The sequence below is a fragment of the Rhipicephalus microplus genome, chromosome 5 (genome assembly GCF_043290135.1).
Source record: "Rhipicephalus microplus isolate Deutch F79 chromosome 5, USDA_Rmic, whole genome shotgun sequence".
Classification (NCBI taxonomy): Eukaryota; Metazoa; Arthropoda; class Arachnida; order Ixodida; family Ixodidae; genus Rhipicephalus; species Rhipicephalus microplus.
In genome coordinates, this window is record NC_134704.1 from 181583941 (window position 1) to 181598617 (window position 14677).

The window sequence follows — 14677 nt, forward strand, 5'->3', positions numbered from 1 at the left end:
TTTCTTTCAAGAAAACTGCCAGCTTTTCGTGACATCACTGAAGAAACTGGTCTGATATAACATCCCGGAGGTCCTCATAAGTACGCTCCGCCTTCGCCATTTGCTGTCAGTGGTCAAAATATCCAACGAGAGGAGCAGCAAACTGTCTCCCTGTTTCAGAGTTCTCCGCTCTGCAACTCCAGAATTTCGCCCTGTACCCTTGCTCAGTGTATCGAAAACGCTATAGGAGGGCTTGCTTCAGTTTAGCGTAGTCCAATGCGTCGTCAGCTGCCATTAGACTCACTGCGCTCAAAGCTTCTCCGGTTAAAGGGATTGTCTATCGTTCTTCATTGCTCTCCTGTTTTGTGTCTTAATAAAAAGCATACCATGTGAAATGTCTAACCTTGCATCGGTTACTCAGGCAAGTGCATAGAAATTATTAAAACAAAAGCTTTTCGTCCCTGTTATGTCTCCTTCCATCGGTGGGATGAATGCCCACAACACTGGTCGGTGCCCCTGATAGTCGAAAACTGAAATCGCGTGCGATTTTAGCAGGCTTCACCAAATTTGGTTATTAATAAAACAAATAGCTTAGTGGTCGTTTTAGGTATGCAGACGCTTTTTTGTTGTTCTCTTGAGCGGCGTCGGACGACGTGGTCGCGTTTCTCCTCTGTTTGCAGGCAGACATGCAGGCAAGCGAACACACCGCCGGCAGCGCCACTAGGTGCCTATTCGAGCGCCTGAGAAAAAAAAAACAAAAATTTCTCTCTGGCGCAACCTAAAGCTACCTCATCTGCATAAAATACAATTTCGAGTTAAACGTGTTTGTTTTTAAGCAAAGTACGTCTACCTGCAAGGATTTCTCGTTCTACGAATAGATTGTCAAGATTGACCACATTTGCTGTTGGGCGAAGCTAGTGGTCACTTTTTATCGACTTTCAACATCAAGTAAAAATTATAATTCCCTTTTTCTGGCACAAAGGAATGATCGTTGCCGCCGATGCGATGAACGATCTTTTCATTTGCGCCACAATCAGCAAAAATTTTATGAGCGGTACACAGTCCCTTTAAACACAAGCTGAGAGAGAGAGCCCATTTATCAGCTGGCCATCCTTGACTGTTGGCCATTCTTTCAAATCGCTGGACATATGAATCCAGCTCATCCCTTGTCTCGTTGAATGGGGGAATGAGCTTGTGTGGGCTTTGATAACCCTGCACCGAACTAGAGCTAGAAACAGCTCTAGGTAATGGGTCAGTAACAGCCGCGCGAGCTAGCCTTGCCTCCTGTTCATTTCTTAAGCTCAAGCACTGTTTTTTCATCTTGTAGACTACTTCTGGAAGGCTCCCCTATCTCTTTAGTGGCAGCGCTATCGGCTGTACGCTCGTCTCGTTCTTTTGCCCGCTCCTCATTTACCCAGGTCCTTTCGTCTGGGCCTATTATGCCTAGTTACATCCCAAGTTCCAACAATCTTCCGAGGTCCATTCTCAGCCGACACACACCCGCGGTGTGATGCTCTAAAAATGTTAAAAGGGAGCAAGTCCTGTCGTGGACGCCAGTTTTTTGTGGAAGGTACTTCTGTGTCACACCCGCAGGTGTGTTACGCGAAGAGAATGGATGGACGCAAGACACCATATGCAAGTACTCAAATTAAAGTTGTCATTGGAAATACATCGTGAACATAACAGCTTCATACAAACATCAAAATGCAGATGACACGTTAAACTAAACAGACAACTCAATTCACCGGACAGCAATGTTCTAAATTAGAAGTATAAGACGATGTATACAGAACAATAGCTCACAGATTATTGTCTATCATCTGACGCAATGGAGTCATGACCAATGTCCGTTGTTCGGTGGCTTTCCTGTGGTGGTTTTCAGCTCCGAATTAATGCTGACGGCGGCTGTGACCGACGCAGTTGGTGATATCAACGCTTGGCCTCGCGCATAGTTGCGGGCCGCTTCGTCCGTGCGTGCCTGGTAGCGCCTGCCCGATCCAAACTTCAGCGTGACTCCCTCCAACTGACGCTCTCTGCCCTGCGGTCATCCGACACTGGCCCAGGGCGCGGCCCCTCCTGGTTTCTCCCATAAAATGACAGACGCCTGGTGCCGGAGCACTTTTGTTTATGTCTGTTGTGTGAATTCAGACTGTCTGGCGACCGTTTTCGAAATTGCATCTGGTAGGACGATTGCTTCTAGCTGCTGCCTTGCAGGCAAGCATCTTGTGTCTTCCAGGGAAGCATTCCAAGCACTACAGGTTGACATGTGTATGAAGATGCATCTGGCAAAAGGTCAGAAGAGTGCAGAGACCATTTCTGAAGCTCCAAGTCATTATCATCAGTGGCAAAGTGACAGTGACACATATCACATACCCAACTGTGGCACATTCATTGTGTGCTTGTGCAAAGGAGAAGTCTTGTTGTTCTAGAGCCTTGATGATGATGCAAAGTGCAGACATTACTATTATGGCTCGCAAAACATGACAAAATAAACTACATGAAAAAATTGAACAGGAAAGCAAGCAAAAACTAGGAAGAGAAAGAAAGGAAAAAATAGCATATATATGACTGAAAAAAAGAACAAGAAAGAAAGTGACAAGGAAAGATAAACGACAAAGGCTACGCTACTCTGCACTTTCTTCATCTGCCTGAATTTTTTTTTTATGGTCTTCAGTTAATGAGACACAGACTGACTGCTGGAAGAGTTGGTAACTCACCTTAACACCGCAGTGCATAAAGAAATTATAGCAATTCATTCATTCACTGTTTATTCACACAAAAAGCAAAGATTTGCCTAGGTTGAAGGGACGAAAGGCAGATTACCTCTGCCTGACTAAGGTGCCTCCACCCATACATTTGCTCAAGTGAAGTGGAAGAAAGATACAAATTTCATTCTTCTTTTGAATGAGGGCACAAAAAATTCAAATTCAAGAAGTACAACAGATGTCAAAACATGCATTCTAAAATAACGCATAACAGTCATCACGAACTTGCAGTAGCAAGATTAAAAATATATGTACAAAAAACTGAAACCGTGAGAAATTTCAGACAGATTTACTAAGTACCATAAAGAAATACACTTGAAAAGAAAGAAAATGAGCAACTTTCATCAAACGTACAAAAGTATGAAAGACACAACAGAAACAAGTATAATAAATAATACAATTATGGCTCAATACAAGTAAGGAAGTACACCGTGACTTTTTTCTTCGCAATGTTTTTAGTATAACATTCTTCCAAAAGTTCGCGGACATAGAATTTTAGTTCGTGTATGGTTTTCCAGCTCACCCATTGTTGTTGAGTAGGTTTAATGAGACAGGACTGTACATTCCTCTGTGGCAGGTGACTGCGACACCCGAGGAGATCAGCAAGCTGAGCGCGTTGTTGTGCAACCAGATGCCTGCTGAGCTGAACAACCGTGAGGTGCTGAGTCAGCACTTTTCCCAGTTTGGCCGGCTGGAGCATGTTAGCTGTGACCTCAAGCGCAAGTTTGCCACCATTTATTTCAGTGACCACGTGAGTAAAATTTTTTATATATTTAGCAAGCCGGCAAACAAACTGCTTGCCAATCTGCGAGTTCTCAGGCTTACATGATCGAAAGTTCTCGCGAAACCCTTTAGCAGTTAGCCTAAAACGCTCTAGTAAAGTTTTCTAAACGAGAACGTAGTCAAGTGACTCTTGTGCAGGCGTGTGACCGTATACACTCAATGTCTCGCCCGCTAGACACAAACTCAAATAATCGGCCCACTCTCTCTTCTCCCAGTGTTTCCCTACCGCAATTCTTTCGGATAGATGCAGATAGGCACGCAAATCTTTCCTTCGCTCATCAAAGGGTGTCATAAACTTGCGCGGGCAAGTCTGCTTAGGCCTGGGAGTAGGCGAGCTGGTCGACGCCAATGGGGCGGAGGTGGGGGTACTCGCATTACTTGTCCTATTGCGTGCACTCGCGTTTATCTGCGCTAACCTCAACTTGAGCTCGAGAATTTTCTTCTCGTGCTCGTGGTGTTCGAGCATCCGTTCATGTTCTTCACGCGCTCTCTCTTTCTTGTGCTTGTGCTGTTAAACTTCTTTCTGCCCGTTCTCGAAGAACTTCAGAGTCTCCTTCTTGATCATCCCCAGGTCTTTGGTCACGGCCATCAGTTTCTCGTAATCTATCTTGCAACCCCTGACGATAATGTGACTGGGCAGTACAAGGGAAAATCCTGGCAGAGGCTCGCCAATTTATTTGTCACGGGTTTATCTCAGGAGCGCTTGTGAAGGATGGAATTGAGAAAGAGATGCCAGTCGGCGGTGACATGGCAAACCCATGTTAATAATACTCAAAATAAGAAACATTGTGACAGTCAGAATTGACTCCCAAAAAGAGACATGGACACAGTAATCGGCTATATATGTGAAACCAGTATCTGACTCAAATTCTATCTTTTAGCCCTAATCTGTCTCTATTCGAGATGGCCTCTCGTTGGCTACTCTCATAGGCTCCCACAATAGTAGGCCATTCTTACTGTTCCGATGCTACTTCCGGAAGTAAAACGAAGTTGTAAAGTTGTCCTGGAAAATGTCGCTCATTGAGCCACTCGACATCATTGCCGGTTGGTTCCGGTCTTCGTCCTATCCTCTGGCTCAGTTAGGCTACGCCTAAGTCGTCAACGGTGTCTTGACTATGGTGCGGGCCCGCATACGTTCTGTTTCGAAACAGAGGAGCTTAAGTCCGCCCAGCAACTTCTTTGACAGGTTGCGGCAAGTTCGGGCAGCCCCACTCAATTCTCCAGATATCAGCGGCCACTCGCCGAACCTCTTTGCCGACATCCTCAGAACCTGGCGGTTCTACTGCTTTCGTCGCTGTAGCAACATCCGTTTCCCACGTCTTCGCAGCTCGGCGTCTCAACACCCAGTGCCACTCCTCTCGAATTTTTTTTCTCGGCTCAGGTTGTGTGCCACGAGCCTTTCTCTTACCAATCTCTAATGTTAATATTGCGCAATTGTTTCCCCGCGGTACTTTAAATGCGTCGTATTTACCAACATCATCATCAGCCTGACTATGTCCACTGCAGGACAAAGGCCTCTCCCATGTTCCGCCAGTTAACCCGGTCCTGTGCTTGCTGCTGCCAATTTATACCCGCAAACTTCTTAATCTCATCTGCCCACCTAACCTTCTGTCTCCCCCTAACCCACTTGCCTTCTCTGGGAATCCAGTCACTTACCCTTAATTACCAGCGGTTACCCTGCCTACATGCTACATGCCCGGCCCATGTTTATTTCTTGATTTCAACTATATCCTTAACCCCGGTTAGTTCCCTCACCCACTCTGCTCTCTTCTTGTCGCTTAAGGTTACACCTATCTTTTTTTTTTCCTAAAGGAAAAAAATAGGCCTATGATGGAAATTTCCATCACTCGCTGTGTCGTCCTCAATTTAAGCTGAACCCTCTTTGTAAGCCACGTTTCTGCTTCGTAGTTAAGTACCGGCCGGATCCAGCTGTTATATACCTTCCTCTTGAGGTATAGTGGCAATCAACCATTCACGGTTTGAGAATGCTTGACGAATGTGCTCCACGCCATTCATCCCCCGAGTTACTCAGCAGAGCAATGTCATTTTGCTTAAAGGAGGTTTTCAGTGACCTAGAATGGGAAGAGCTAGGAACACTCATTTTGTGTTTGTGTACAAGATTTTGTTACGATATACATGCATGCGATTTCATGTAATCTGTGAAAGTTGTTTTATACTCACATCGTGTACGCGTCATGCTTCAAGTGAACTGGGGAATAAACCAATGGGTTTGTGTTCTTGTGTGGCTGTGTATGCACCTCGACAGTGCTATAGTGAGAAGTTGTACCCCTGACAACTTTCATAAGTGGGGGGTGATTGTAGTGATTGCAATGCTTCCCTGGAAGACACAGGATGCTTGCCTGCAAGGTAGCAGCTAGACACAATCGTCCCACCAGATGCAATTTCGAATACCGTCCCCAGACAGTCGGATTTCAAACAACAGACATAAACAAAAGTGCTACGGCACCAGGCAACTGGCATTTCAAGGGAGAAATTAGGAGGGGCCATGCCCTGGGGCTGGTGTCGGATGACCGCAGGGCAGAGAGCGTCAGTTGGAGGAGAGTCACGCTTAAGTTCAGATTGGGCGGGCGCTACCAGGCACGCACGGACGAAGAGGCCCGCAACTATGTGCGAGGCCAAGCGTTGATATCACCAACTCCGTCTGTCACAGCCATCGTCAGCATTAATTCAGAGCTGCAAATTACCACTCGAAAGCCACCGAGCAACGAGCATTGGTCATGACTGCATTGCGTCGGATGATGGACAATCTGTGAGCTATTGTTCTGTATGCACAGTCTTATACTCTTAATTGAGAAAATTGCTGTCCGGTGAATTGAGTTGTCTATTTAGTTTAACGTGTCATCTGCATTTTGATGTTTGTATGAAGCTGTTATGTTTGATGATAACTTTACGATGATAACTTTAGCTTGAGTACTTGCATATGGTGTCTTGTGTCCACTCTCTTCGTGTAACACACCTGCGCACATGACACTAAAGTGCCTTCCACACAACCATATCGTTACTAAAAAGAGGACAACGGTTTCATTGAGTGCCAATATCAAGAGCTTTCAACAAAGGACCCTCACATTAAAGACTGGATGGCTGGACCCGGGACATTGCCAGAGAGTTAGCCAGCTGCTGCAGGTCAATAAAATTAAAACAAAGAAGCAAGGCGATGTCAAGGCAAGCATGCACTCGGCTATACTAGAACATGTCAGTTCTCTGAATGAGCTCTAACAACATCTCAGCAAGATAAGAAACTAGCAGATGGTGAGGAAAAACCCAATAAAAAAGACGTCAAGCCAGCTGCTATAAACAACCTAAGAAAAAGCAAGCCAAGTCAAGAAACCCTTGCCATTGCGAGCTACACAAAAGCGGGAAAGGCCCAACAGGCTGTAGCTGCTTTTAGCCACATTGTTTACAGTAAGTTCGAACTGACCGACTCGTTAGCTGGCATGACCCAAGGTTGAAAAGAAGGGCCAGAGCTGTAACCAGTTGACACGGGAAATTATTGAGGCGAACGCTATTGCAAAATGTGCGAAGCTGTGTGTGAGTACGCCGTCTGTGGCCTTATCTCAAAAAGAGCTAAATTTTCTGGAGCGCGTGCTGTGAAGCAGTGATCGTCATCATCATCATTAGCCTGACTACGTCCACTGCAAGGCCTCTCCCATGTTCCGCCAGTTAACCCGGTCCTGTGCTTGCTGCTGCCAATTTATACCCGCAAACTTCTTAATCTCATCTGCCCACCCAATCTTCTGTCTCCCCCTAACCCGCTTGCCTTCTCTGGGAATCCAGTCAGTTACCCTTAGTGACCAGTGGTTATCCTGTCTGCGCGCTACATGCCCGGCCCATGTCCATTTTTTATTCTTGATTTCAACTATAATATCCTCAATCCCAGTTTGTTCCTTGATCCACTTTGCTTTCTTCTTGTCTCTTAAGGTTACACCCATCATTTTTTTTCCATCGCTTCTGCGTCCTCCTCAATTTAAGCTGAACCCTCTTTGTAAGTCTCCAGGTTTCTGCTCCATAGCTAAGTACCGGCAAGATGCAGCTGTTATATATACCTTTTTCTTGAGTGATAGTGGCAATCTACCTGTCATAATTTGAGAGTGCTTGCCGAATGTGCACCACCCCATTCTTATTCTTCTAGTTACTTCAATCTCGTGGTTTGGTTCTGCAGTTACTACCTGTCCTAAGTAGACGTAGTCTTTTACAACTTCAAGTGCACTATTACCTATCTCAAAGCGCTGTTCTCTTCCGAGGTCGTAGTACATTACTTTCGGTTTCTGCAGATTAATTTTTAAACGTAGCTTTCTGCTCTCCTTGTCTAATTCAGTAATGAGTTGCCATTCATCCCCTGAGTTACTCAGCAATGCAATGTCATCCGCGAAGTGCAGGTTACCTAGGTACTCTCCTTTAACTCTTATACCTAACTTTCCCCATTCTAAGCCTCTGAAAACCTCCTGTAAGCATGCGGTAAATAGCATTGGGGAGATTGTATCCGCTTGTCTTAAACCCTTCTTGATTGGTATTCTGTCACTTTTTTATGGAGCACTATGGTGGCAGTTGATCTTTTGTAGATTTCCTCCAGGATGTTTATATATGCTTTGTTGACGCGCTGATTTCGCAGTGTCAGCATGACTGCTGACATTTGTACTGAATCAAATAACTGTACATCTCCTGTGATATTGGTTTAAGTGCCGGGAAAATATCCTAGGCCTTGCATCGATTATTGACACCTTAACGCCATATCTCGAGAGCTGACTTACTAAATACCAAATCTAGAGGAGAGGATAGAAACGGTGTCAAAGTCTAATTATATTTTTACGTTAGACCTTGTGAGAAGGTATTGGCAAGTCTCCCTTATGGAGCGTGCTAGCCGCTATGCCACATTCGTTTCTCCATTCAAAACGTATCGTGCATTTATGCCGATGAAGAAATCGCACTCAAGACGTGCGCATTGCACTATATCTTGTGTATTCTTCCTTCGTCCACATCCACGCGTTACCTGTAGGCTTTCATGTATTGCCAAGGTTTTGCAATTTTTTCATCCTTCTCTTCTTTTTTTCCATATCTTTTGTGTATGTCTTTTTTTGTATCTGTTTAAATGTGTTGCTTTCTTTTTTGCTTTCTCTCTATTATTTCACTGTGATGCTCTTTCTTTACTTTCTCTTTCTCTAAACTTCTCACTTTATTTTTAGCCTTTCGTTATATTTTTTCTTTCATACTCTATCTCCCCTTCTATCTATCAATTTCCTTTTCCACACCTTTCCATGTCACTTAAATATACAAGGCTTACTGTAAGGTGAATAAATTTTGTCAATGTGGCTTTTCGGGCTAGTTGGTTATATATGCTGGTTGTATTTAGTTGGTTATATGTGACAACTAGACAAGACAGGCACTGGACAAGCGAGAGAATTCTCCCCGCTCCCCTACAATTTCTCTCTCTGTGCCACTGACATGTTAAATAGTTATTCATTACTTCATTTAGATGTAGTGTTGTCATCTGTACATCTTGGCGTTTTGTTTAGATGAAATTTTGTTTTGTTTCTAGACTTTCTAAAGCTATGTTTCCTAAAGGGGCCCTGAAACACTTAACACTAAAACACCATAGAATTAATTCATTGGAAAAGCGTATTGCATCACAAATTCAACACCGCAAAAATTTTAAGAATCCGTCTAGTACGAGCGGAGTTACAAAGATTTGTCACACGCTGCAATCACATTCTCTCTTCTCTCGCCCAGACAAAAGTGCTGGAAGCTAAGCAGGGAGAGATGGAAGGGACAAATAAAGAACGCCACGCGCACTTTGAGACCTTGAGCACTTTTTTCTTTTTTTTCTTCGAATGCGTGGCTTTTTTGATGCGATCACATGCGCACGTGGACAAGTGATGGCCTCCCGTGGCGATCTCTGTAACGACCGAGCACTCCGTGTTCAAATCAGCCAATGGCTGATAGATGGGCTTACTACGAGTGATATCTGGGCTATTGCAAGATTTGTAGAGAGAAGAGAAAGCAATTTTTAGCTGCCTTTGATAATTTATTGTGAATTCCAGGCCGCGTGCTGCGCTATAATATTTGGCTCTCGTGTTGTGGGCTGCCTCTACTACCGATCGGCAGCATTTTCTGACTATGCTCAAAATGTGTTGCAGGACCCCTTTAAACTTTCTATAATACTGCTAATTAAGAAAGACAGGGCCTGAAGTAACCATATCAAGCAGCTGCCTTTACAACAGATAATTGAACTTTGTCCTCATAGCATATAAGTGGCTATTTAGAAAGAGAGGAAAGAGAGGGCCTTTTCGCTTATTCTGTCTCCCATATTGGGGACATGGCTAAATGCCTAATTATAGTAGCTAGGCTAAGGTGACAAGTTTCTAGAGCTCGGGTGCAAACAACTAGTGTGCCCCCCCCCCCTGTACCCCTCTAAAAAGGATCTTGCCAGCACACTTATACATACACCCGCTCGTTAAAACAAAGCAGCCTACGTTTGTTTCACAAACAAAAATTCTGCGAGGAGCATTACAATACAAGTAAAATTTTCTGTTTACCTGCGTTGAATCAGCTGACGCAACTTGATGCCCGATGAGCCTTACTGCTTCAAGCTTTGCGCGCACGGAAGTGCAAAGCTCTTGGTAAGCACAATATTAGAAAACAAAACCTTTAAACCTATGGTCACTTTTGAACATGAGAACAGAAAAACCTTTGCGGTTTGATTAAAAAAAAAAAACAACTTGCAAAGGCCCTCTCGCTAATGCTGTGGAAACATGGCGGGCTACGAGAAGCGGTTGGGGCCGCGCAACCACCCGCGCTGCGGCACTCCACGTGGCAGCCGCTGGCATTCATCTAATCTGGTGCCACCTAAAACGCCGGGGACAGCACATAAGACAGTATATTCTAAGCACTATACATCAACACTTGCCACAAAGATCAAAATGGCTGCCTTATGTATGTACTCCATCCAAGTGGTGGCTTGGTTACTAGCTGCTGTAATACCGTGTAGTTTGGGCCAGTTGTGCTCCACTTTTTTCAATGAAAAATGGCACGTTTTTCAAAGTCTTTGAATCTAAGTCGACCCTGGAGCTTGATGCTAAGAAATTTGCAAAAAAGAAAAACTATCATACTCGAATAAATACAATAGGTTTCCATACTCACAGTTTTGGCATGCTTGCGAGGGTGGAACAAGGTAATATTTTCTTTGGCATATTCTAAAGCTCCTGCTGCTAAAACCATGGGAAAAATCTTGACATGATTTTTAGTGTATGTCCTTGTTAACCATGAAGTTTTATCGAATTCTAAAACATCTTCAGTTTCCTTTTAACATACACTGACATGGAACTTTACATGAACCTTTGTCATTTCACCTTCATCACAATTTGACCGCCGATGTCGGAATCAAACCTGTGACCTATTGTGCAGCAACCAAGTATCATAACCTTTGCTCCCCCGAGGTGGAAAAACTAAATTTTCAATGCTGGCCATTTGGTGAAATATGAAATTAAAAGGCCAGTAAACAGACAATTTTTTACACCTCGCATACAGGTCACGGACAAAAATATTGCAGCGATCACATTTTCCAAATATTCCAGCTCTGCGCATCGTGCAGTTTCTTCATTTCGAAAAACTATTCCGCGCCTGTTTACCACGCCTGACCAAGCCTCGACATGCGCGCACAGTGACCGAAGCTTGCCATGGGCAACTTCAAGTACCACTAAAGCTTGTCGATAGTTTTTTTCTCTAATGAACAGCGTCTTGGCCCTCTAGCGACACAGTTTTAGCTGCGCAGTCTGCATTTTTATTTTCCTGTGCTGCCCTTTGCTGTTTCGTTGTGCCCGAGACTACAGGAAGAAGCATTATTGCCAGAACGAAATCCTCCGAGATAAGCAGGTGTCTAGCTACTTTATCGCTAGATGAGGCGTGCTCCTCAACTGCTTTCTCACCGGTCGGCTGTTACACATGCTCATGTTGAGCATGCCCGGCTTGATTGTAGGGTGCGTGGGGATGACATATTGCGGGTCTCGTGCCATGTCGCCGAAGTGGGTGGAGTCACAATGACTGGCAACCTTTCCGCTGCCTATGGGAGAGAAGGGTGGCGAGGCCGCAAAAAAATTTGAGACCCGCTGAAATGGATGTTCTAACCCCTGGTAACTTCCATCTTATATACAGCATGCATTCGCAAAATTTTTGTAGCGGCATGTTCACGTAGCAAAAGTGCTACGTGAACATGCATAGATTTTCTTTCATAGCAATTTTAGGACCTTGGGATTGTTTACTGGCCCCTTAACATATTGCTTTTTTCTTGTACTGATATAAACTGCTGCTTTGGCAATACAGCCAACTCTTGTTAATTCAAACTCGACGGGGACCCCTGTATTTTGTTTGGATTATCAGCAATTCTCATACAAATGAAACTGGGAATGATGACAGCACACAATCAGGCATTGGTTTTAATCACATTAAAGAATTTCTAGGTGTTTTCAAACCATAACTGCTCACGATAAACACAAAGCGGAGGCATAAGATCCACAAATTGATTGGCCATTTTACTCCTGACCTGACCCTTTGAAGAAGTTGTGAATTGTCTACTCTTTCTTTTCCACATGTGCCTTCAACACAAATCTCTTTATGCCAGTTGCAAAGCATCATGGTCTACAATTTTTTACTAGCAAAGCCTTTCTCTTGAAAGCTTGAGGTGCCTATTTTTCATTTTCGACTGTTATGATTATACGAGCATGCAAATTTTCAGATAGTATGGCACAGCAGTGGATATTTTCTGGTATAGACATGCAAAAAGAACGAACTAAACGAATGACACAGCTTGAATTCAGCAGCCTTTATATACATTGAAAAAAAAAAAAACAGCGGAGCAACCAATATTTTTCATTTTGTTTGAATTAGCCGAAAGACAAGCGTTTGAATTATTTCGAGTCTACGGTAGTTACATTGGATTTTGGCCACTTTTGTAATGTTGTAACAATGGAATGGACTTATTTACAAGGCGAAGCGTCGGAAATGTGTAGTGCAGTGCAAAGGACAGGACAGTCAGTGCATGCAGCTCGTGCACGCTTCTTCCTGCTCTTCTTCTTTCCGGCGGACCCCTGTCGCGTGACAATTTCTCCGGGTCGAGACGCGCACTGTTTGGGTTCGACATGACTGCCGGTTGTCAGAAGTCGTTTTGGTGATGACGTGTGCCACATCACTCAAACGTCTCACTATTACATTAGGTCTACTATACCTGGACAATATGATGCTGAGCTTGATCACTTTCGTATCGTTCCTGCCCTGAGTACTTGTATTACAGAGGCTAGAACGCTTTTCTAGTGTCCGGAGCGGCGGAGTATTGGTGTAACATTTCTCTATCCTGTGGGTAGGTGGCGCTGCCGCTCGCTGGCACGCATTCAGCGCGGGCGCTTGCGCGCGCTATCCTGCCGTTCTACACCTTGGTAAATGAGCGTTGTTTCCTTCATTTCACTCTTGGCAGGATCCTTGGCCTTTTCATCAACGTGAATTTAGTTCAAAAGACTGCTGGCTTCGGCTGAAAAGTACGCGAATGTTGCTTGCTGAATCCGCGTACGTTGTAGCTCTGTTGGCCGCGATTGAAGTTCTCGATCTTGCTGCGCGAAATAGGTATCCTACCTTGTACCTACGCTTTTTTATAGTGCCTCAAAATGACAGCGTCCTCGGCGTTGCCGCTGCACTAATTACGCAAGCGCCCACATTGTCGACAACCTAAGTAAACAGCTTAAAGTGAAACTGGGCAAAACGTTATGGCGCCTGGCCTGGAAGCCGCGTACCATTAGTCCCTCACGTTTTTGCTGAAGACAGCACATTAACAGCGTCAAAGTAATATTGAAAGAACACAGTAGGTCAGAAATCAGCACATGCAACATCTTTACAGTTTATTGTATAACTTTTCACAACACGAAACTGAAACACTGAACTTGACTCGACACTCACTGGCACCGCCTCATCTTCAGAAGCTTTTGCTTTTGCCTCTGCAAATTTCTAGATTTGTTGGATGCTTTGGCGAGGAAATGCAGCCTCGTGAGAGCATAGAATTTGATGATGTTTGCTGTCACTTCCCGGCCGTGAACTTGGCAGCCAACCATCTTGAGTTCATTGCCTTGGATAAAGCTAAGAAAACAGGTCATGCTCTCAGCATGCAGCTGGTTGCGGCTGAAAAAAACAGTAAATGCGTTCTCAACTTTTGTCACAAGGCGTTCAAGTGGTTTCGATGGGTAAAGCAAGCCACCATGATCAAATGCTTGAGTTGGTGAAGCGTTACTATTCAACGTGGCCTGAACAGGAAGAATGCATAGTGATGATGTCCACTCGAGACACGATATTTTCTTCATGGTCTTGCGTACAACGTAACCAGCTCCATAATAAATTAGTCGGCTGTCACTCTTCTTTTCTACAAAGTCCTTGTGATGAAGCAAGGAGCTGTGCTTCTCCATCATATCTGTGGCATCTGCTAAATTTCCTTTATCTAAAAGCCTGTCCACGAGAGTTGTCATTTTACCAGCTTCTTGCGTAGATGCGTCAGACGGCTCCAAGAGTGCACTGATCAGCTCAGGCTGAGAATTTCCACCCCTGGGTGGTCTTGCTAAGCTATAGAAGCTGAGGTTATTAATAATGATCAAGAACTGTCCTGGAGTCGGATGATCATTACATCCGAATGACTGACGAACAATCCCAAAGACGTTCTCTACTTTGTCCTGACTGAGGTTCGCAGTAAGCAAGTACTTCTATAGAAGCTTGGAAGTGGCATAATCCAAAAGAGACAGCATGCTTTTCAGTGTTACACGAAGTCCCAGGGCAGTCCCTGCACTCAGAAAACCACCACCATGCTTTGCTGCATGCTCCTCCCATTCGCTTAAAAAAATAATGAACTCTTCCAAGAACCCTGCACTTTTTGAGTCTGATCGAAGACCTCTGAGTGGTGTTCGCGACGACATGATGAAAATCAACTTCTCCATAAGGCTTACAAAGTGCTCTGTAGGCTCGACTATACGGAACTTTTCCTGCAGATCACTCTTGTAGAAAAAGAGTCCTTTCAGGACCTCCTCGCTGAACAGCTGGTATGCCAGGGTTACGCGCATTTTTTCAAAAGCATTTGGCTCGGCATGTGCTTGTGTTATATGTGGCAT

The 14677-nt window shown here is 44.4% G+C and overlaps 1 protein-coding gene across 4 annotated transcripts in view; it reads left to right on the forward strand.

Moving 5' to 3' along the window:
- The window catches only part of xmas (RRM_XMAS2 and SAC3_GANP domain-containing protein xmas), a 417359-nt gene that overhangs the window by 6054 nt on the left and 396628 nt on the right, over window positions 1-14677 (forward strand). For all 4 annotated transcript variants that reach the window (XM_075896259.1, XM_075896258.1, XM_075896260.1 and 1 more), the window contains exon 3: window positions 3322-3495. In XM_075896259.1, coding sequence (XP_075752374.1) covers window positions 3322-3495 — 174 coding nt within the window. The remainder of the gene's footprint in view (window positions 1-3321; window positions 3496-14677) is intronic.